General features: G+C 50.5%; 1 protein-coding gene across 1 annotated transcript in view; it reads left to right on the top strand.

Moving 5' to 3' along the window:
* Positions 1–20,583, top strand: part of PIK3R6 (phosphoinositide-3-kinase regulatory subunit 6) — a 46,536-nt gene that overhangs the window by 24,087 nt on the left and 1,866 nt on the right. Inside the window, exons 9-18 of the mRNA XM_081161953.1 lie at positions 4,074–4,239; positions 6,356–6,442; positions 7,701–8,115; positions 8,410–8,488; positions 9,185–9,307; positions 12,780–12,890; positions 14,461–14,551; positions 14,773–14,843; positions 15,308–15,398; positions 17,761–17,831. Of these exons, the coding sequence (XP_081018079.1) occupies positions 4,074–4,239; positions 6,356–6,442; positions 7,701–8,115; positions 8,410–8,488; positions 9,185–9,307; positions 12,780–12,890; positions 14,461–14,551; positions 14,773–14,843; positions 15,308–15,398; positions 17,761–17,831 (1,305 nt within the window). The remainder of the gene's footprint in view (positions 1–4,073; positions 4,240–6,355; positions 6,443–7,700; positions 8,116–8,409; positions 8,489–9,184; positions 9,308–12,779; positions 12,891–14,460; positions 14,552–14,772; positions 14,844–15,307; positions 15,399–17,760; positions 17,832–20,583) is intronic.

The raw sequence follows: 20,583 nt of genomic DNA, 5'->3' as shown, positions 1-20,583 counted from the left end.
ATTCTTGTAACTAGTTGCCTGCTGCTGTTGTGAGTATTTAGTTTGTTTCCAACACTTACCCACTCATTTACTGGTTTCTCTCTGACTCAGTCTGGACCCCCCTCCACAGCTGGACTCCAGTAGGTTGGAGATCGTCTGGCCAAAGGCTGCACGAGGGGCCGGACTTCTTGGGTGGGAGAGGATGCTGCCTGGGGCAGTGAGTCCAGCACTGTGGGGACGATCTCTTTTTGGGGAAGGGTTTCGGCCCTCCCGGAAGGCTGGATTGGTTAATGGCAAAGGTTCCCAACTGCCTTCACTCAGGGTTGCGGTGCTGCTGCTGCAAAAGGGGGCAGGTGGAGGGTGCCTGCGAGGGCTCAGCTATCTCCTGCTTTCCCGCCCCAGGAAGTGGGTATCAGTCCTCTTGCCAGGCCATGTCTCAGACCCTGCTTTGCCCATAAATGCATTGGGTGTGTTGCTCTCCCCTCTCCTGTTCTCCACTTGGAGTCTCCACATTCTGAGCCCCACATCTTGGATTCATCCCTTGATTCTTTTATGCATGCCTGGGTCTCTCCCTAAACCATGTTGATTTCACGAATATCACTCCTTTTCCCTGAAAGTACCATTCACACCTTGAGAACACCATTCCTTTGTGGTTGCCTACCTGCTTGGACCTATCCAGGGCTCTTGACTCTCTCTCCCCAACCCACCACCCTTGATGTCCCTCCTTCTATAACACCTCTTTGGGGAGTTCACAGCGCACACACACACACACACACACACACACACACCCCTCATACCTAAGCCCCATCTTGGTTCTAGAACAGAGACCTAGGGCCCCTGTATGGGTTACTGTCCCCTCTCCCTGCAGTTGGCCATGGCTCTCAGGATGGCGGGGAGGGGAGGAGCTGTTCTGACCAGAGTTTGTCTGCTGACCCAGCAGCCCTTCACCCCACCCCTCCAGTGGCTCTGGCGACTGTTTCTGGCTCACTAAACAGGCCATGGTGAAGGCATCATATTGTCATAACCAAGTCAAACATGCAAGGACATTCAGTTTTCCTCCTCAGTGATGTGGGGGAAAGGCGACACCAAGCCTAACTCTGTCTCTGACTTGGCTGCAGCTGGGGTTCAGGGGGAGGCTTAGGGATGAGGCTAGGCTGGGTTTGAGGGTGTCAGGAGCGAAGTGAGGCCCAGGGCTGGAATTAGCAGGCTTGTTGTATACACTATTGCAATAGAAAGAAAGAAATGCTGAAAGTAAAAGTTGTAATTTTTTTAGGCATAGTCAAAATGCTAGGCATTTTATCTAGAGTTCGGGGCTCTGGGTCTCCACTTCTGTATGTGGAAAATTGGGGGGGAGAGGTGGAAGAAGAGCAGGGAGAGGCTTTGGGAATGCATCATTGATCTCAACTTAGAGACCCCCAGAAGCTTAGAGTTCAGGGGTCCTTAACGGTCCCCTGGCAGTTGTCCTGCCCTGTTGGGTGCTGGGGCATCAGCCTGGCCTGGGGCTCTCCAGCACAAGTTGACCACCGGTCCCCACCCGTGAGACCTCCGCCCCCTTAGCTGGAATTCTGTCTCTTAAGGGGTGCCATTCCCAGTCATACCTGCTGGCAAGAGGACAGTGGGACCTGGGGGAGGTGGCTCAGGAGGCGTATCTAACCTCCAGCCCATATCCTGTCTGCTGAGGACCTGCTCTGCGGCCTCAGCGTGGGGTAGGTTTGTCTCCCAGTGTGTCCAGGGGGTCAGCTGACAAGGTACTGAGACTGGGAGGTCAGCGTGGGGCAGACAACCGTCTCTCTGGCCCTCTGCACTACGTCTGAGAGCTAGAGACGGGTAGCTAGGGCTGCCCCGGGCTGCACCAGGGAACAAGCACTGAGGGGGGCTTATTTGCAAAGCCTTGAAAACAGGGATTTCTGGAGGGACTTGGGAGCGAGGCCAAGGAGGGAGTCTAAAGACACAGCCTCGAGAGTCAGCTCTCGGTGGTCTGGCTGCAGAACTGCAAACGAGCCACACCTTCCCAAGGTCTAATTTTCCTCTTTTCATTGTTTCTTCCTTCTTCTGAGCTCCCTAAAGACTCCCCCACGACTAATTCTATGGGAAGCCCTGGAGCTGAGCTGGCCTTCCAGCATTGTCCCGAAATAGGGCGAGTGGGCCAGGCCTTTGTACGGCCACAGCTACTTGTTATCAGATGTGGACTGTCCTCAGGAAGGGGCATGACCTTGGAGGTGGCTTTCTTCAGCTGAGGGAAATTTCGGAGGGAGATGCAGCTGAGAGCTGCCAGCTGCCAGCATTCCCAGCAGCCAGGTTAATGAGAGCCTTGGTCCTGCAAGTGGGAACCTGGGTGGCCACCCGGCATTCATCACAGTGTCCCACTCAGAATCAAAGCCAAAGTCATCAAAATGGCCTACAAGCCCCTCGTGATCGGCCCCACCCCCTCCTTTCCATCACCTGTCCATCTCCACACTCTCCCTCTCTGTGTCAGCACAGACCTTCTTATCGTTCCTCAAACATGCCAGGCACGTTTATACCCCAAGGCCCTTGTGCTTACTGTTCCCGACGCCTGGAATGTTCTCAGGTATCCACGTGGCTCACTCCCTCACTTCCTTTCACTTTCACTCATAAGTCACCTTTCAGTGGGGCTTCCCTGATCACACTATCTAAAATTTCAGCCCCTCCCCAAACTTCACATTCTCCTTTCCTGCTTTATCTTCTCTTTGTCATTTATTGTTATTCACTATACTGTTTATTTTACTTCTCCTCCCCTCGGCCCCTGACACACTATAGTATAAGCTCCACATGGACAGGGATTTTGTCTGTATTGTTCACTGCTGCTCCCTACCATCTAGAACAGCACCTGGCACATAGTGGGTGCTCGAGAGATAAACATTTAATTCATTTATTTAGAATTAATTTATAAAATGAAGCAACAGGATGCGATGGTCCCCATGGCTCCTTCCCACTCTGACTCCATATCCCTCTAGTGGCCCTGTTCATTCAGGTGATCTTTCAAATATTTATTAGAGCCCTAACTGGTAAGAGTGGCCTGCTCTGCCACAGCCCAGGAAGTTGAAACCTGCATCAGCAGGCCCCTAGCGCAGACGAGAGATGAGAACCAGCCCTGTTGTGCCTGCCCACGTCATTTGTCAGGACCCTGCAACTTCCTTGATGAGAGGATTAATGGGTGGTGGGTGGGGTGAGAGAAAACAGCCAGAGAACAGGATGGAGGGCAGTTCTCGGGTGTCAGAGCTGTACCACCACAGGCAGAAGGGCACAGTCTGAAGAGCAAGGAATGGCACCATGAGAAACTCTCTCAAAACCTGTTTCCATTCAGGAGAAAGGCTCAGCTTGGTGCTTTACCTCAAACATCGTTATCGTTTGCCCATTTCCCTTTTTTAAAAGAGAAAGCAAGCTTCAAGCTCTAAAGCTTTGGCTGGCCATAGTACCTGGCTCGATTTAACAATAGTGCTTTGTGATCATTAGTCATTTTCTGTTTATGACAGGTGACGCTAACCCTTTTCTCTAGAGTAGCAATATAAAATTTCCTTTTGAAATTAAAAAAATGGGCTGATTTAAAGAAAAAATTATGAGTACATAATTGTATAGGTGCTATGTCACAGCAGTATAAAAATGACAAGTTTAGGAAACATTCAGCAAAATATTTATTGAGCACCTACTATGTGCCAGGAGATAGTGTATTCTAGGTGCTGGGGATGCAGCTATAAACAAAACAGACAAAGCCACTGCCTTCCTGGAGTTTACATCCTGGTGGGGGCAGAACGTGGATCCAAGTGCTAGGTGGCGCTTCAAGGAGGCTGGGTGCCAGCAGCCATCCCTGCCCATCTGGGTTCCGAGGCTGCAAGGCACCAGCTGCCCCCCACACCAGGGTGCAGGGGCGGGGCGACCCGCAGTGGCAGGCAGCATCTGGGAACAGCTGTAGCGGGGCAGGAGCGGGGCTCTGGATGTGGGCGCAGACGCCTTGGCAGGGAAGCTCTGTCCGGCTCCCCTGGCATAAGGCTGCCCACGCACCTGCGGGCTTGGCATCGGAGCTGGGGTGGGTGGGTGTTGGGCTGAGATAAGGCTCTGACACCCCTCCCCGACAGGCCAGCCCCCGCCACGCCCTGGAGCGCTATTTCCACGACGTGGTGGCCGCCGTGGAGCAGATGGCCGGCGAGCCCAGCTCGAGCCGGGAGGGACACCTGGAGAGGCTGGAGGAGGTTTACAGCTCGCTGCTGGGGCCGCCGAAGGCCGCCAGGGGGCAGTGCAGCGGTAAGTGGAGGGCGGGCGGGTGGGGGCAGCGAGGCGCTGCGGTCCGGGGACCCTGCAGGGGGCGCCAGAGAGCAGGCTGGGCTTGCCTGAAGTCTGCGAGCCCGGTTGAGCAGGGGTTGGACACCTCATTGCAGTTAGGAGCCTGGGGGCTGAGGCTGCCCAGGAAATTGGAAGATTCTGGGTTAAAAAAAGTCGGTTATTTGTTCGTGATAGCAGCTGACACCTGTGCAGGGTACCTATTTTATACCCCAATTGCTATTGTCAGCACTTTATCTGTTTAAGTATATTCTATATATTAAATCAATGTATCCTCTCGGTAAACTTCTGAGATAGAGAAGTATTGTCTCTCTTTTACAGATGAGCAAACTGAGTTAGAAAGAGGCTATGGATCTTGCCTGAGATCACTCAGCTAGTTAAGTGGCAGAGCCAAGATTCAAACCCAGGCGATCTAGTTTTTAACCGCTCTACTATAGCACCCAAAGGATTTAAAGAGCATCTAAGATTGAAGCCTCGTCGACATCACTTACATTTGGTGTCATCAATTTTTGTTCCACATGCTTTCTTTCTATTTGCATTTTCTAAGACAATGCCATGCACTGATGGGAAGCAGGCCCGTGTAGATTGGGAAACCCTCAGAGCCTCGAGAAGTGTCCTGGAACATGTATATCTGGCTGTCGGAGGGTGGTTCTGATTTGTGTCTTCTTTCATGGTCGCCCAAAGCACCCATGAAATTCCTTAGCCTGCATGTTCCAGAACACGCCATGCACCCATAGGCACAGGCACCAGCCTAACGACTGGAAGCCACGGCAGAGGTGAGCGTGCCAGCCCTGGGGCTTGACCTTGGCAGCTCAGGGATGGTGGAGGCCGCAGAAGTCAGGGTGAGGCGGGCAGGATGGCCTCCCCTAAAGACACCTTCCATCTTCTCAGTCTTCTGATCTTTTGTTTTGCTTTAAGATTCTTTTTTTAAAATTGATTTTAGAGAGAGAAGAAAGGAGAGAGAGAAACGTCGATTTGTTGTTCCACTTATTGATGCACTCATTGGTTGATTCTTGTATGTGCCCTGCCCGGGGATTGAACCCACAACCTTGGCATATCGGGATGATGTTCCAACCAACTGAGCTAACCGGCCTGGGCTGCTTTAATATTCTATACCTCTGAGTGCCTCTGATAACCACAAGGAAATGTCTGTTCGTGAAGCCTCCCTCCTCCCAAAGCTGGGACAGACCCTGGGGCAAATCTGGCTTTGCTCTCCTTGGGTACCTCTTGGTAGCTCAGCAATAACTCTGCATGGATAGGACGCAACCAGGTCTAGCCACCTCCACCATCACAGCCACATCCAGCACCTGCCTCCTACCTTGACTTGTCCTGCGCATCTTAATGACCAGCCAGCACCCTGTTGAGCCCCTGCCATGACCCAGTCAGCATGGGGCAGTGGTTTTGAGCACACTGTCTTGGTTAAGAGCATGCACTCTGAAGCTGAGATACCTGGGCTCAAATTCTAACTCTGCCACTTACTGTGTGGCCTTGGGTCAGTTACTTAACCTCTCTGTGCCCCTCTCTCCTCCTCTGTGAAGTGAGGATAAGAATATCTGTGGCCATGGTCACTGGCAGGATCTGGTGAGGTGATGGTACTGTCTGCAAGGTGAGGGGAACAGTGCCTGGCAGTAATTAGTGTTCTGTGGACATCAGTGGCTCTCCGCTAAGGAAGCTTGCAGCCTTGTTAGGGAGGGAGCCAAAAATTAAATTCCAAGGCTGCACGTTAGGTGTGCCTAAAGCACAGCCTGTAAGGTCTGCTGGGGAGGGAATGACCACTGGGGCTGGAGTGGTCGGGAAGGCTTCCAGAAGGAGGAGGACAGGAGGGGCTGGCCCGGTCTCTCCCCGGGACTGCAGGCTTCCTGCTGCCCTTAGTACATGGCTGATGAGCTCTTCAGCATCACCCACAGGAGCAAACGTTAATTGAGCGCCTACTGCATGCAAGCTGCTGGAAGAGACACTGAGACATCTAGCACCTCTCCCCCTTCCTCTGGATGTAGGCAGGGCGTCTAAGAACAATAGGAGAGGCAGCAAGGCCTCAGTCTTCTCCTCTGTGGTCTCCACAGCCTGCTCCTTCCTTCAGGTGACCCCCTCCCAGACCGGCCACCAAGCATCCCCCTGCCCAGTCCGCACATCACGCTCCACCTGTGGACGGACGAGGAGCAGCTCTGTAAGTGCCACACCTTTGACCTCTGTGGGAGCTGACTGGAGACAGTGGCATAGTGTGTGTCTGTGTGTCTCTGTGCATCCTGTTGTGTGTATGTGTGTTTGTGTGTCTGTGTATATTTGTATGTGTTTGTATGTGTATCTAGTGTGTCTAAGTGTGTCTCTGTGCATCAGTGTTGTGTGTATGTAGGTGTGCTGTGTGTCTGTGTGTCTATGTGTCTCTGTGTCTTTGTGTCCATGTGTCTGTGTGTGTGTGTCTGTGTATATCTGCATGTTTGTATATGTATCTATTGTGTCTGGGTGTGTGTGTGTATTCTGTGTGACTATGTACCTTATATCTATTGTGTATGTCTATGTCTGTGTCTGTGTATGTCTTTGTTGTGCATCTGTCTGTGTGTAGGTGTATCTGTGTGTGTCTGTATGTGCCTGTGTGTCTGTCTGTGTGTACATCCGTGTTTGTCTCTGTGTGCTGAGCTGTTCTGCGTTTTCTTTATGTCAGAAGAGCTCAGTGCATTAGCCACTGGCCTCATATGTCTAGAAAGTGCCACACGCGCATGATGATGCCAACAGACAATGCAGGTCCCCAAGAAAGAGGCAGTCACAAAAGAAGTTATGGTTCCTGGAGCTGGAGGGGGCCTTCCATAAAGACCCGCTCAGCCAGCACTTCTCCCCCTCCACACTATGTCCCCTCCCACTGCCCTAGCTCTTGCCAAGGGAGAGGGGAAGACACAGGCTCAGGCGTAGTGAGCAGTGCTGGACTGGTGAACCGGGTCAAGTCCTAGCACTTCCTTTCACATGCTGGGTCACCCCAGACAGACTCAGTTTTCTCTCGGGGCCTCAGTTTTCTCATGGGAAATAAAATGAAGGTAGGTTAGAAAAGCCTGAAATCTTTCCAGGAGCTGCTGGTCTTTCTCTGTGTCTCAGGGGAAGCTTCAGGAAGTGGGAGAGCGGGAGGATGCTAATGAGCAAATGTGAAAAAGAGGGCTCTAGAGTCCAGGTACTGGGTGAAGCTGATTTCTTTACTGCAGGACTTGTCAGAGCCTTTGAGATATACACTAATGAAACTCAACCAGAGGTGGCAGGCCAGTGGGGTTCTCAGTCTGTTGGCCACAGAACCTCTGTTCCTTCGTGGAGCATCTTGTGGGGCTTCTGCCCAGCTAAACAGTGTCTGAGAAACAGAACCCCAGGCCTTGCCAGGGTGAGGCCCTGCCAGCCTCACACTCCCTCTCCGCCCCAACGGTCCCCTGTTCTCCACATCACAGGGAAGGAACTGGTGCTCTTCCTGTACCCGAAATCCCAAGCACACCTCAGCGCTGACTTGGAGGCCTTGGATCTGCAGGGCCTCCTGCAGGACCGGGAGCAAGCCCGGGTGTCCGTGCTGTCCACTGACAGTGGCATTGAGCGGGACCTTCCTTCGGGATCCGACGAGCTGCCCATACCCAGCAGCCCTGAGACGGAGCACGCCAGGCTGCAGCGCAAAGGGGGAATGAAGAAGCGCGTGTGGCCCCCGGACATCAGCAACTGGGACGGGCCCCCGGGGCTTCACCGGAGCACAGGCAGGCCCAGTGGGGATGGAGAACTGCTACCCGGTGTCTCCCGGCTGCACACGGCCCGGGTGCTGGTGCTGGGGGACGACAGGATGCTGGGGCGCCTGGCCCGGGCCTACCACAACCTCAGGTAGGACCTCAGAGGCGTGGCTGGGGGCAGGGTACGGTGAGGGCACCAGAGGGCCTGGCGTGTGCTGGTGGCGGGTCAAGGAGTGGTTAAGGAGGGTCAGGGGCACAGGGTGGAGGAAGATGGTGTAAGGTGCACCCATTATATAGATGAGAAGACAGAGGCTCAGAGAGATTAGGTAAATTGCCCAAGGTCAAGAGATAATAAAGAGCAGAGCCAGAATGTGGAACCAACTTTGTCTGAAGCAGAAACCCTGCCCTCACCCCTGTGCCCTGTGCTCTGTTGACCCCTTGCCAGGAAACAAGAGACGAAGACATTCTGCCTCACTCCCAGACTCAGCCTGCAGCTCTACTACATCCCTGTGCTGACACCAGAGGTGGCTGGTCAGGGAGGGCGGGCACGGGGAAGGGGGCGGGGGTGCCCGGAGCTGGCGTCTGGGTTAGGGGCTGGGCAGGGACACACCGCAGCCTTGCAGCCCTGGTCCAGGAACTAGGATCCCCCCTTCCTCGGGATGCGCCCCGGGAGAGGCCTCAGAGGTCTTCTGCTCCAGAAGCCACGGACAGGGCCCCGCGGGCTGCGTGTGGCCAGAGAGACGCTCTCTCCCAGGGGCGCCCTGCCCTTTGCTGGGTTTCCTTTTGCTTTTCTGATGGAACTAATGGCAAGCTCCTCCTCAGACGGTGGCGCACACATGCGCACACACTTGCTGGCAATTCAGGCAGTCGCAGCCCATCGACCTCCTGGGGGAGAGGAAGCCCCACTCGAGGGTTTTGGTTTCTGTTGCCCACTCTGCTTCTTACTGGGAAGCATTACGTTCAGAGCAACACTTGTCTCTCTCCTTTAAGGCTGGTGGTCATTTCTCAGTGTCCCCGGCAGCGGCCCTCAGAGAAGGGTGTTCCAGCTTCATCTGAGGCATGGAACAGAACAGTCTACATGGTGCAGAAATGTCCCGAGAGGTTAAGTGATCTGACCACATTCCCAAAGCTGGTTTGCCCAGGACGGTACCTGGGGACCCTCTGGCTGAAAGAGAGTGTCCGAGACAAGGCCCGACGCGTCGGCCTCGTTTTGTCCTCAGAAGCCCCCGTCGTCCAGGCACTTGGAGTTCGGAGAGCTGGCCGCGTTCCTGGGCCGCGCAGACCCGTGGTACGAGAGCACCGTCAACACCCTGTGCCCGGCCATCCAGAAGCTGGCAGAGATGGTAGGGGCAGTGAGGGGAGGCGGGAGGGAGGGAGGCGGGAGGGGGCCGGTTCCATAGTACTCTTGACCCTTGACCTCAAGAGTCAGTCCAGGGGGCCCAGGGCTGGAGGAGGCAGGAGAGCAGCACAGCGGAGAAGCCCAGCCAGCGAGTAGCTGGAATTTACTCACCGGGCACTGCCTTCTCCCTACCCACCCATCCGCCGCTGCAGGTTCGACCAACGCGACGGAAAATATTCAGGAGAACAAGTTTCATGGTTGCCGACGTGCGCTGTGTCTTTAAGCCTATAGTTTACGTCTGTACAGAACATGTTGACTTTTTTTTTTCTGGTCATTATTCCCTAAATGATACAGTGTGACTACTAGTTACATAGCATTTCCATTGTTTTAGGTATTGTAAGTAACCTAGAGATGGTTTAAAGTATATGGGAGGTTGTGAGTAGGTTACATGCAAATACCAGGCACCGGATGTGAGGGATGTGTGAGCATCTGAAGATGCTGGTATCCACGGGGCCCTGGAACCAATCCCCGTGGGTACTGAGGGATGACTATACTTTGGACAAAACCATTATGGAAAAGATGAAGTAGAACATCCTTTCCTTTGATAACTATGTAGGCCAATTATATTCCTGCTCTTGTGAGTTTCTTGTGATGCTTTGTCTATGATTAAAATGGCTAATGCTCCCGGAGCACGCCCACGTGCCAGGCACTGTTCTGCGCACTTACACTCGGCATCCCTACCCAGTAGATGCTCCTGTTGGCAAGTGCCGTTGTCTCCACATCCCCATTTTACAGATCAAGCAGCTGAGGCACGAAGAGATTAGGTACCTTGCCCAAAGTAACAAAATGAGCGGTAGAGTCCTTGGAATCAGGCAGCTTCATTCCAGAGCATGTTCTCTCTCTTTTTTAAATCCTCACCTGAGGATATTTTTTCCATTGCTTTTCAGAGAGAGTGGAAGGGGGGGGGGGAGAGAGAGAGAGGAAGAAGCATCGATGTGAGAGAGACACATCAGTTGGTTGCCTCCCACGTGAGCCCCAACCGCAAGCATCAGGGCTGGGGATCCAGCCTGCAATTGAGGTACGTGCCCTTGGCCGAAATCGAACCCAGGACCCTTCAGTACGAGGGCTGACGCTGTAACCACTGAGCCAGACATGCTCCAACCACTGAGCTAAACCGGCTAGGGCCAGAGCGTGTTCTCTTAAACCATAGTGACACCCCCAGCCCCCTCCAGCAGTGGGAAGGAAGCTAGACTTTTACTGATGTGAAAAGGCCTTGATGTAGTAAGAGAACCGTATCCTTTTTGCGATCATGTGTGTTGCAGACATTTTATTCCAATTGTTATTTGCCTACCAATTATGCCAATAGTGTTTTTGATCTTCAAAAGTTTAATATTTTTATATAAACATACACAACACTTTTATGCTTTGAAAGGACTTCTCTACTGATTAAATTATAGCCAAAATTAAATAAATATTCATGGATAATTTACTCTAATGCTTTTAATATCTCAACTTTTACATTTAAATAACCTAGACGCAATTAATTTCAGTGTTCGTGTGAAGTATGTATTTTTCCCAATGTTTAGCCACTTCTCCTAAGCTATTTACTGCCTAAACCACCTGGCCCCATCAATCTGAAATGCCATTTTTATCATTTACTAAACTCTAACATATGCTTGGGTTTATTTCCGGTAGCTCTTCTTTCTCATCAACCTATTCAGTTCAGTATAAATTAGCACTTTGTATTTTAATAGCTGTCAGGGGAAGCATACCCCATTAGTCTTCTTTTTCAAAACTTTTCAGAATGTGCTTATTTATGTTTGTTTCCAGATAAATTTTAGAATTTTGTTTTCATTTTTTAAAAATATTTTTATTGATTTTTTTTTAGAGAGAGGGGAAGAGAGAGGCACAGAGAGAAACATCGAAGTGAGAGCAAAACATTGATCAGCTGCCTCTTGCACACCCCCTACTGGGGATCGAGCCCACAACCCCGGGCACGTGCCCTGACCAGGAATTGAACCAGTAATCTCTTGGTGCCTCGGGCGAGGCCCAACCATCGGAGCCACACTGGCCAGGGCTTCATTTTATTTTTATTTCCCTTGGGACTTTTATTGGAATTTGGAGGAGAATTAGCATCTTTAGCATATTAATTGCCCTCTCTGGGACTCAGGTATAACTCTTCATTTACCCCTCAAGATAGTTGTGCAGTTCTCAGCATATAGATTTTACCCATTTCTTGCTTAATTTATCCTCAAGTTTAATAGTTTTTTTCTTGCAGGTGTGGATGGGATCTTTCTCCCATTGATTTTGGACTGTAGTTACTGCTAGTATAAAAGGGACCTACTGGTTTTTACTTATTTATTTTCAAACTTGCCACTTTACTGAGCTCTCTATTTTGCTTATTGCCTGATTGATTGGGGTGCCTTCTTATATCTTTTATTTGAATAATGATGTTGGGGGGGAGGCATTTTTTCTGAATTACTGCTTATCTGAAAATGTCTGCATACACAGGAAGAACTGTTTAGCTGGGTATTAAAATACCTTTTCCTTGAAACTTGGAGGATATTACAGGAGGAGCATGTGATGTCAGTCTCATTTATATGCCTATTGGTAGCTTTTTCCCCGTCCAGGACACATATAAGATTTTGGTTTTTCCCTGTTCTCCTCCCCCTTATAATTAACAATTTGTATGACCTTACACTTACTCCAAAAGCAGTTTCCACAGGAAGAGACTGGAAACAGTGTGAGCAATGCAGCATCATTAAGATAAGTTCATAGTTCTTCAGCATGATCTTTTTGAAGGGAACAGTATTTCAGTAGACCAGATGTGAGAATCAGAGGAGATATTATAGGATCATATACAAGACGGATTAGGTAAACTCTGAGCTTCTTTCCAACTCTGATACTATCAGAGTCTATGTAGACATTCTACTCTGTTTACCTAAAAATACTCTATCATTATGCTTTAGAATTATATGGGTTTGGGGAAGGCCTACAGGACATGGCGCTAGTCCTTTCTCAATAACATGTAAAAATTCATTAGTTTATTAATAAATTCAGATACCACAAGAACTGAAAGAGACATCAGATCATCTGGTTCAATCTCCCATGCCCAAGGTTGAGTAGCTGATCCAAACCTAGAACCCAGTCCCGACTCTCTCATCATTAGTTATATTCTCAAGCATCTTGTCTACCCCAAGCACTGGGCTCAGTGCTTTACACATAGAGGTGCTCAATAGGTCTTTGTGCAATTAAGATGGAGCAGAGACCCAGGGGAGATGGGGCTTTGGGCAGGTGTATTTTGACTTGAGTGGAAATTGGATAGTAGGAAAGGCTTGGACTGTGCTGAAAGACCAGCTGGGTTAGTGCATCGCAGAGGATATGTGGAGGCTTTGGAGTTTCTCTATTAAGAAAGTGGCACCTTCCACAGTAGCATGGAAGGAGGAAGCTGAAAACATTCTCTGTTCCCCTCACAGCCTCCCTCCCTGGACACGTCCCAGACTGTAGACCCCTTCATCCTGGATGTCATCACTTACTATGTCCGCATGGGCACCCAACCCATCTATTTCCAGATCTACACAGTCAAGGTAAGCTTTCCACCTGGGGCTCCAGGGATACCATGGCAGCCTGCTGGACCCCAGGACCCCACACCTAAATCCCCTGGCTTTGAGGGAACACAGGTTACCAGGGTGAAAGTCATAAACTCACCCAGAGGCTCTTGGCTGTTGATTTTATCTTCTTAATCTCTGGGTTTCTGTGAGCTCCTGCAGACTAATTTCTAATGACCACCTCTGCCTCTAGCTCCCTATCTTACTGAATTCTTATTTTTATTCTGCTTCCTGTGATAGATCTTTTCTTTATTGCCTTCCTGATTTTGACATACATGAGAGATTTATGTCTTTGCCTTGATTTTCAAAATGCAAACCAAAACAACACAAAATTGACAAATCGGGGGGAAAAACTTCTCTAAGGTCCCTGGTAAAGGGAGTAAACTTTTCAGCAATGCAAGAGACTTAAAATTAAAGATTAGGTAGCTGTCACTACCCTGCAGCCAAAGGCCCCCAGGAGCACACCTGTAACTGAACAGAGTTGGGTTCCTGACTTGCTGCAGTGAGGGGACCACACACCGTGGAGAACCACGAGGCATCTCAGGGAGACTGTTAGAACTCACAGGATTTGGCCTCCTGTTGGGTGGTGAGTCTGGAGAGGGCTCCAAAAAGCAGGACTCTGCTCCAGACCGAATGCTGTCAGGAAGCAGGAATGATTCTACGGTGGGCATCTCAGTAGTTTTCACTGCTATTCTTTCACTCTAAGAAACAGCAGCCACTCGCTATTTGCTGGAATGGGAGGGTGAGGGATGTGGCCTGCACAGTGTGCCCATTTTTGCCTGCGTTCAGACATGATAGTGGCAGGATCTGACCCATCACAGTCACAGAGTGGCCTTGCCTAACAAGATTGGGATCTGTGAAAGTGTTTATGGTCAACAGAACCAAGACCTCGCTGTGGGTGCCAGGCCAGCTCCCGGATTCTGGTGGCCACTTTCTCCAGCCCTGTTCTTTCGAGAATCCTGGGCCACTCTTCCCTGCTGCTCCGACATCCTCCCTCTTGCGCTGACCACACCTGGCCTCTCCCCTCTTCTTGGTCCCTCCCTCAGGAGCCACTCCTCCCCCCACATTTCCTCTGGGTCTCACTGAGGGCAAATCAGCCCTCACTAGCCCTTCCTCGTGGAGCCCGGGCTTCTCTGTGCACCTCGAGGACTGTCACGCTCTCCTTTCTGGCCCTCACCCTGTCATCCACCCCTACCGGTGTCTACGAGAGATTTTATTACCCTCCCTTATGTGAATTGTGTCCCCTACTGACTGCTGCCGTCCCCGTTAGTAGTGGCCACAGGTCGTTTGGGTTTCAATAACACTCTCTCCACTATTTATAATGCATTATATTGCTGTTCCTGTGACACACGGGCGGCTAGATGGACAGAGTGAGACCCAGGTAATCCCGGGGGCCGCTCAGAACCCAGCACTGGCCGAGGGGCGGGGGGGCCCTGCTTCCTTCTGTCCACTCTTCCAACCACCGCGTCCTCGGATCTGGGGCTGGAGGGGGGGCCGCCTCTGGCAGAGAGCCAGCCTTCCTCCCTCCCTCCGGCCCCCATCTCTCCAGATCTTCTTCCGAGACCTGAGCCAAGACTCTGCAGAGGACATTTTCCTTACCGAGCTGAAGGTGAAGATCCAAGACTCCAAACTCCCCAAAGGTGGGCATCTGCTCCCCTTTTCCACAGTGCACCCTGACTCAGCTTCCCCGAGCCCCATTTTCAGAAAGTCCTCCCACCTCTTTGCTGAATATTGAGGTGACCCTGGCTCCCTCCAGTCTCACCCAGACTGAGGGACACTGGCAGCCCGAGGCTCAGCGAGGTGGGGATGCTGGGGTCCGGGGAGGCCCTCCCCCCCTCAGCCTCCTCTCACCTTCCCTCAGATGGCTTCTCGCCCAGGCGGAGAGGCGCGGCCGAGGCCCCGGGGGCCGAGCTGTCCCTGTGCTACCAGAAGGTCAGTGGCGGGGTGGCCGGGAGGCACAGCTGCTTGGAAGCAGGTCAGGAACACGTGGCGGGCAGGGGGACAGCCAGCCAGAAGGACCTTCTGCCCTTTTCTGGGTGCTGCCCCCAGTTTCCCAGCCTTCAGAGAGTTTTCTAGAATGGGAGGGTTACAAATAGCCTCACATTAGACAAGGAGGGGGTCTGATTAAGGAACAAGGGGCGGTCTCCTTGCTCAAAAATACCTTCCTCACTAGCTCACCAGATGCACTGGAGATGGAATCCTTTGGGTCTAGAAAGCCACACAGGCCCCCTGCAGCTAAGAAGGCTCCGTGCCCTTTCCCTGTGTCCCCTCGTTGGACACTAATGACACAGACAAGGCTCTTGGGGCAGGGGTGGAAGCGAGACTGTTGATGTGAGGATGTGGGGGGACAGGGTTGTCCTGAGGACCCCCATCTGTGCCCGCCTCTCCCTCCCCAGGCCCTGCTCAGCCACCGGACCCGAGAGGTTACCATTTCCCTGAGGGCCACCGGGCTGGTCCTGAAGGCCCTTCCAGCCAGTGACACTGACGGTGAGGAGTCGGGAAAGCAGAGCAGAGAGAGAGTGAAGGGACAAGGAAGGGGGAGAAGGAGGAGGGTCCAGCGACAGGAGAGGAGGTGAACCTGGGAAGGAGGCCTCCCGCCCCATCCCTGGGTCGCTGAACCTGGTTGAGCTGCTACTCACGGCAGGCCAGGGCTGGGACCAGGCTGCCAGAGGGAGCAGTCCCCACCCGCAGGTGTTCAACAGTGAGTGACATGCGCTCTAGCACTGGATTGCGTCCTTGAGGCCTGGTGAAGGTGGGCCCATGAGGGGCTGCAGCGGCCTCCCCCTCTGCGCCGGGCTGCAGAGCCAGGGTTCTGTTTGGAAATGTTTATTTTGAATGCTGTTCCATTGGGCAGGGACTCTCCAGCTCACAAAAGGCACTGCTAATCCAAATTATCTAATTCCGGCTAAGGATATAGTTATAGATATATATTAGATAATACGATAGTTATCTAATTATCTAAAATTGACATAATAAAAGATACCAGTTTATGTGCATATAATTATATGCATAAGGTATAAATATGAGCCATTCCTGTTAGCACCCTGGCCTCTGGAATAATGAAGAGCTTGGAGATGTGGATTACTAACCACTACACACATCCATCAGAGGCCAGCTGATGTTCTATGTCACCATAAGCTCTTTTAAGCATATTAACCCTATGAGATAGGTATTATTAGTATTAGCAACTTTTTACTGGAGAGGAAACTGAAGAAAAGAAAATAACTTGCCCAAGGTCACATGTCACACAAGTGCCTGGGTTCCTCGCCAGTGCGCCTCACACTTTCTCTGTGATCGCCAAATCTCAACAGGCCAGACTTAAAGGGTGCGATCCACAGATGCTTGTAGATCTTTCCAGAGCAAACAAAGTTTACCCAGGCAGAAATTAAAGTTGCTCACTGCTCTATCCCCAGTGCCTAGCACATGTCTTGGGACATAGTAGGTACTCAGTAAATATTTACTGAATAAATGAAGTGCTACTTTACACCCAAAAATATATAAAAAGAATAAATGAATCTGGAATGTTCCAGAAGAAACACAGAATAAAAATACACATTAGCCAGCCTGGAAGCCTATGAGGAATATGTTTTGGATTCCTCCCTCCTCTCCCATCCAACTATGAGTAATCCCCTCTGTCTCTAAAATCCTCTGTGCTTTGCTAGCATTCCAGATATGACACTTGTCACAGAAAGCATTTGTGTTTGTACATGGGTATCATTGTTCCTAAATTTTCTTGGCATCTGGCACAAAGAGGAAACTCAAGAAATAATTACTGATTCGATCACTTCTTGATACAATACTTCCAGGCAGGTTGAATTTGTGGGTGACATGAAACTCTATCACAGCCAGGTATTCTTGGCGTATCAAGACAATGCTCTAACCAACTAAGCTACCCAGCCAGGGCACCAGACATTCTTTACTTGTAGGTCTTGAACACCGTGGAGGAACCATGTGATTTTTGGCAATAGCTCTAACCAAGAGGTGACAGAGTAGGCCGAGAGCACAGATTCTAGAACTGGAAGGGCAGATTCAGAGTCGGCTTTGCCACCTACCACCGTGTGACCTGGGGCAAGTTACTTAAGACCTCTCTACCCATTTTCTCATTTCTAAAATAGAGATAAGATACTAATTTATGTGCATATAGTAAATTATAATGTTAACTTACTATTAAAATTGCATTTGTTCTCCTTCCTCCGCAAGACTCCCACTACCCACTCCCACTCTAACTTATGTTTCCTCCAAATTTTCCATCACAAACCCTATCAGAACAGATGCCAGACCCTGCTCAGAGGCATAGGCCTCTAAGAATGCTCCTTAGCAGGGAGAAGGGAGGACCTGGGAGCAGCCACATAATAATGCTTTTTGACATTGTACACCAGTCTGAAAGCCAAGGGAACGCTCTCCACCTGTCAGGAGCCACACACTCCCACGCCTCTGTGCGCCTTTGTTGTACACACATCCTGGGCTGGGTGTCCCTTCCATTTTCAGCATGCCCAGAAGCTCCACAGAACTTTCTCCCATTAAAAAAGGGGTGCAGGAGGAGGTGAAGAAAGGGGACTGGGTTGGCTGCTATGCCTGAGGATGTGGAAACTCTGTGGATTCACCAGGGAAGGGAAATGGATAATATAATCAGGAAGGAACTGAAACTTGGCTAGAACCAAGGTGGAGTCAGGAAGGGGCTAAGCAGGATGTGGGAGGAGGTTAATGTGGGGAGGGGGGGTCTTCTTAGGACCTCGAATCTCAAACTCTCCTACTTCCCCGAAGGCCCATTCATGCCGCCCCTCCATCTCAGTCCTTCCCGTTTCAAGGCCACCCACTCCTCCTCCCATCACTGTTGCTCCCCTTACAGACCACACGTGCCTGAGTGTTAACGTGACGGAGGTTGTCAAGTCGTCCAACTTGGCAGGAAGGTCCTTCTCTGTAAGTACCGGGTAGTGTGAGAACTGGGGATATCCAAATAGGGCAGGTGGCTGGGAGCTCGGGGGAAGGGAGTTCAGAGAAGGGACTGTGAGCCTTTCCGAATCTCTGCTTTGGAAACCGGTCTTCCTACGGGAAAGAATCTCCTTTCGAATCAGTTGGTGTGAAATATTGAGCATCCCCTGGCATAAAAAAGGCATTATAAAAGTTACGGCCTTGCCCTCCTGCTGGCTATCTGAAGACCTAAGACATACAGAGAGAACTACAAAATGCACGCATGTTCCGGCAGGAGCCTGCGCTGCACAACAGCCAGGCTCCTAAACACTGTAGCCCAACCTTTGACCGAGTCAAACCAGCTCTCAGCCTCATTGCTCTACAGCTGCCCTTCGCCCTTTGTCCTTATTGAGACTTATTGACATGGATTCCCTATTGATACAGACTCACCCATCTTCTCCCGATCTGACGGCCTGTCTGGACTTCACTTCCCTACTCAGCGGGGCCTTGGATTCCATGATCACACCTGAACCATGTTCTCAGATACCCTCAACTACCACGCAGACACTCACTTTAGATCAAGCCTCCTCCTCAGTCTGCATGCTCAGGTGGCTGAGTGCTTTTGGAATGAATCCTACATCCATATAGATTAGGGCCACAGCAAACTCACGACCTCCCACCTCAATGGATCCTTGACATCACTCAGTCCTGTTCTGTTCCATCTCCTCTGGGCTATTCTCCATGTTTTCAATTCTCTTTGAATCTTACCACAATTTTTTTTTTACATTTTTTTATTCATTGATTAATTTTTAGAGAGAAAGAGAGAAACATCAATTTGTTGTTCCATTTATTAAGCATTCATTGGTTGATTCTTGAATGTGCCCTGACTTGGGGATCAAACCCGCAATCTTGGTCTATTGGGATGATGCTCTAACCAACTGAGCTGCCTGGCCAGGGCAAGACAGACCATAATTTTACATACCACTAAAGAAAGAAACAATACTTCCTAAATTATGAGCACTGCTTTCTTATCCCATTGGTTGCAAAATACTTCCTAATTTTAGAGATGTTAAAATATGGGGGGGTTGTTTTAGAATCAATGAAAATGACATGCCTGTTTCTTTAATAGTATGTTATTTATTTCTCATGGTTTTTATTTCCTCTCATATTTCTTTACTCATTTTAAACATTTTTATGTAATTATCTATAATTATTGAAAGTGTAAACCTTCTGTTTATTGGGTCCACGGACCCCCATAGGAGCTTAAGCCCTGGTATGTTTCCTCAACTGAGAGTTCATATTTGTTGGGGTTTTACTGAGGGAAGCCTACTTGGAAAGCTTGTCCCTCTAGGGAAATTCTATATTTGCTCTTACCACGTACCCCAGTGACATTATCAGTCCAGGACTATATTCCAAGTTAATTTCTTGGCTCATAAATTCCCAGACCATGCAGACAGTGTAAATGTGGACCCCAAATCCACATAAGAACAGGTCTGTGGCTAAGCATTTCTAGGGGAGGCTTTTCGCCCTCACTCACAGCACACGCCACAGCAGACGAGCTCCCCTGTGATTTCCCTCTGCTGCTCGTGCCGTTTTCCTAATTTAAGCTTTCACTGAGCATGTAGTCCCCCGGGGTCCTTGAAGGTCTGAGGACCTCAGTTCCAAATCCCATTTGGTAAGCCTACTTGTCTTCCTCACAGCCCGCCTGTTCAGACTCATGAGTCTATGAGTGATGGCAGAAGGGGCTTGGGCTAGGAGACAGCTGAGGAGTGGGGGCGCCCACAGTGAGTCCCCTTCTCCCCGGAGGCCGTCATTGATGCCTGGCTCCTTCTTGAACAATTATAATTAATAATAATAAACAGCTAACAGGAATACAGTGCTTACTGTGTCCCAGGCACTTAATATATACTCTTTTAATCTTTACAACAGTCCTACAAAGGGGTTGCTATTATTACCATATTTTTTCCTAAATAGGTGAGAAACAAAACCACAAAGAGATTAAGAAACATGTCCAAGGTCACACAGCTAATACGTGACCGAGCCCAGATGAGAACCCGGGCGGCGTGGCTGTAGACTGGGCTTTGACCCTCCCCCCGTGAGACTCTTGCACGCTCTGCCCATGGATTTCTGTCTGGCCAACCCCACCCCCCAAAACTGCAGCAGAAACGCCAGGACATGCTTGACCCCCATTTAGGCTGCTGCCGGTGCCTCTGCTCTGCGACCATGAAAAGGCAGGTTAGCTCAGGGTTCCCACCATGCCTGCAATAGGGAGCTTATTTTAAAGGGCCCGTGCCTAGCCCCAGCTGGGTGGCTCAGCTGATTGGAGTGTCATCTCATGTACCAAAGGGTTGCGGGTTCGATTCCTGGTCAGGGCACATACCTGGGTTGCAGGTCCAATCCCATGTTGGGGTGCATATGATTTCTCTCTCCCCCCCCTCCCTTCTTCTCTCTCTAAAAATCAATTAAAAAAACATATCTCTGGGTCAGGATTAAAAGTAAATGCCCATGCGAGGCTGGACTCCAGACCATTTCAATAGGAATCCCTAAATTTATGTTTTGAAAGATGATTCTTCCGAGCGGCCAGGGTTGAGATCACGCCTCCAGCACCTCGAATGTTCTGTGGTGGGGAACCACCCAAAGCTACTGTCCACATGTGGGTAGAGCCAGTGACCTTGGAAGGCCCTCTGAAGCCCCACCTGGAACCCAGGCTGCCCCAATTTTCTGCCCAGTGGGAAAGGTCCTTTCTCAGTGTCCCCTGAGG

The sequence above is a fragment of the Miniopterus schreibersii genome (assembly GCF_964146895.1).
Source record: "Miniopterus schreibersii genome assembly, chromosome: 16".
Taxonomy (NCBI): domain Eukaryota; kingdom Metazoa; phylum Chordata; class Mammalia; order Chiroptera; family Miniopteridae; genus Miniopterus; species Miniopterus schreibersii.
Note: the sequence above shows the minus strand (reverse complement) of the source record. Positions and strands in the feature narration are given on the sequence as shown.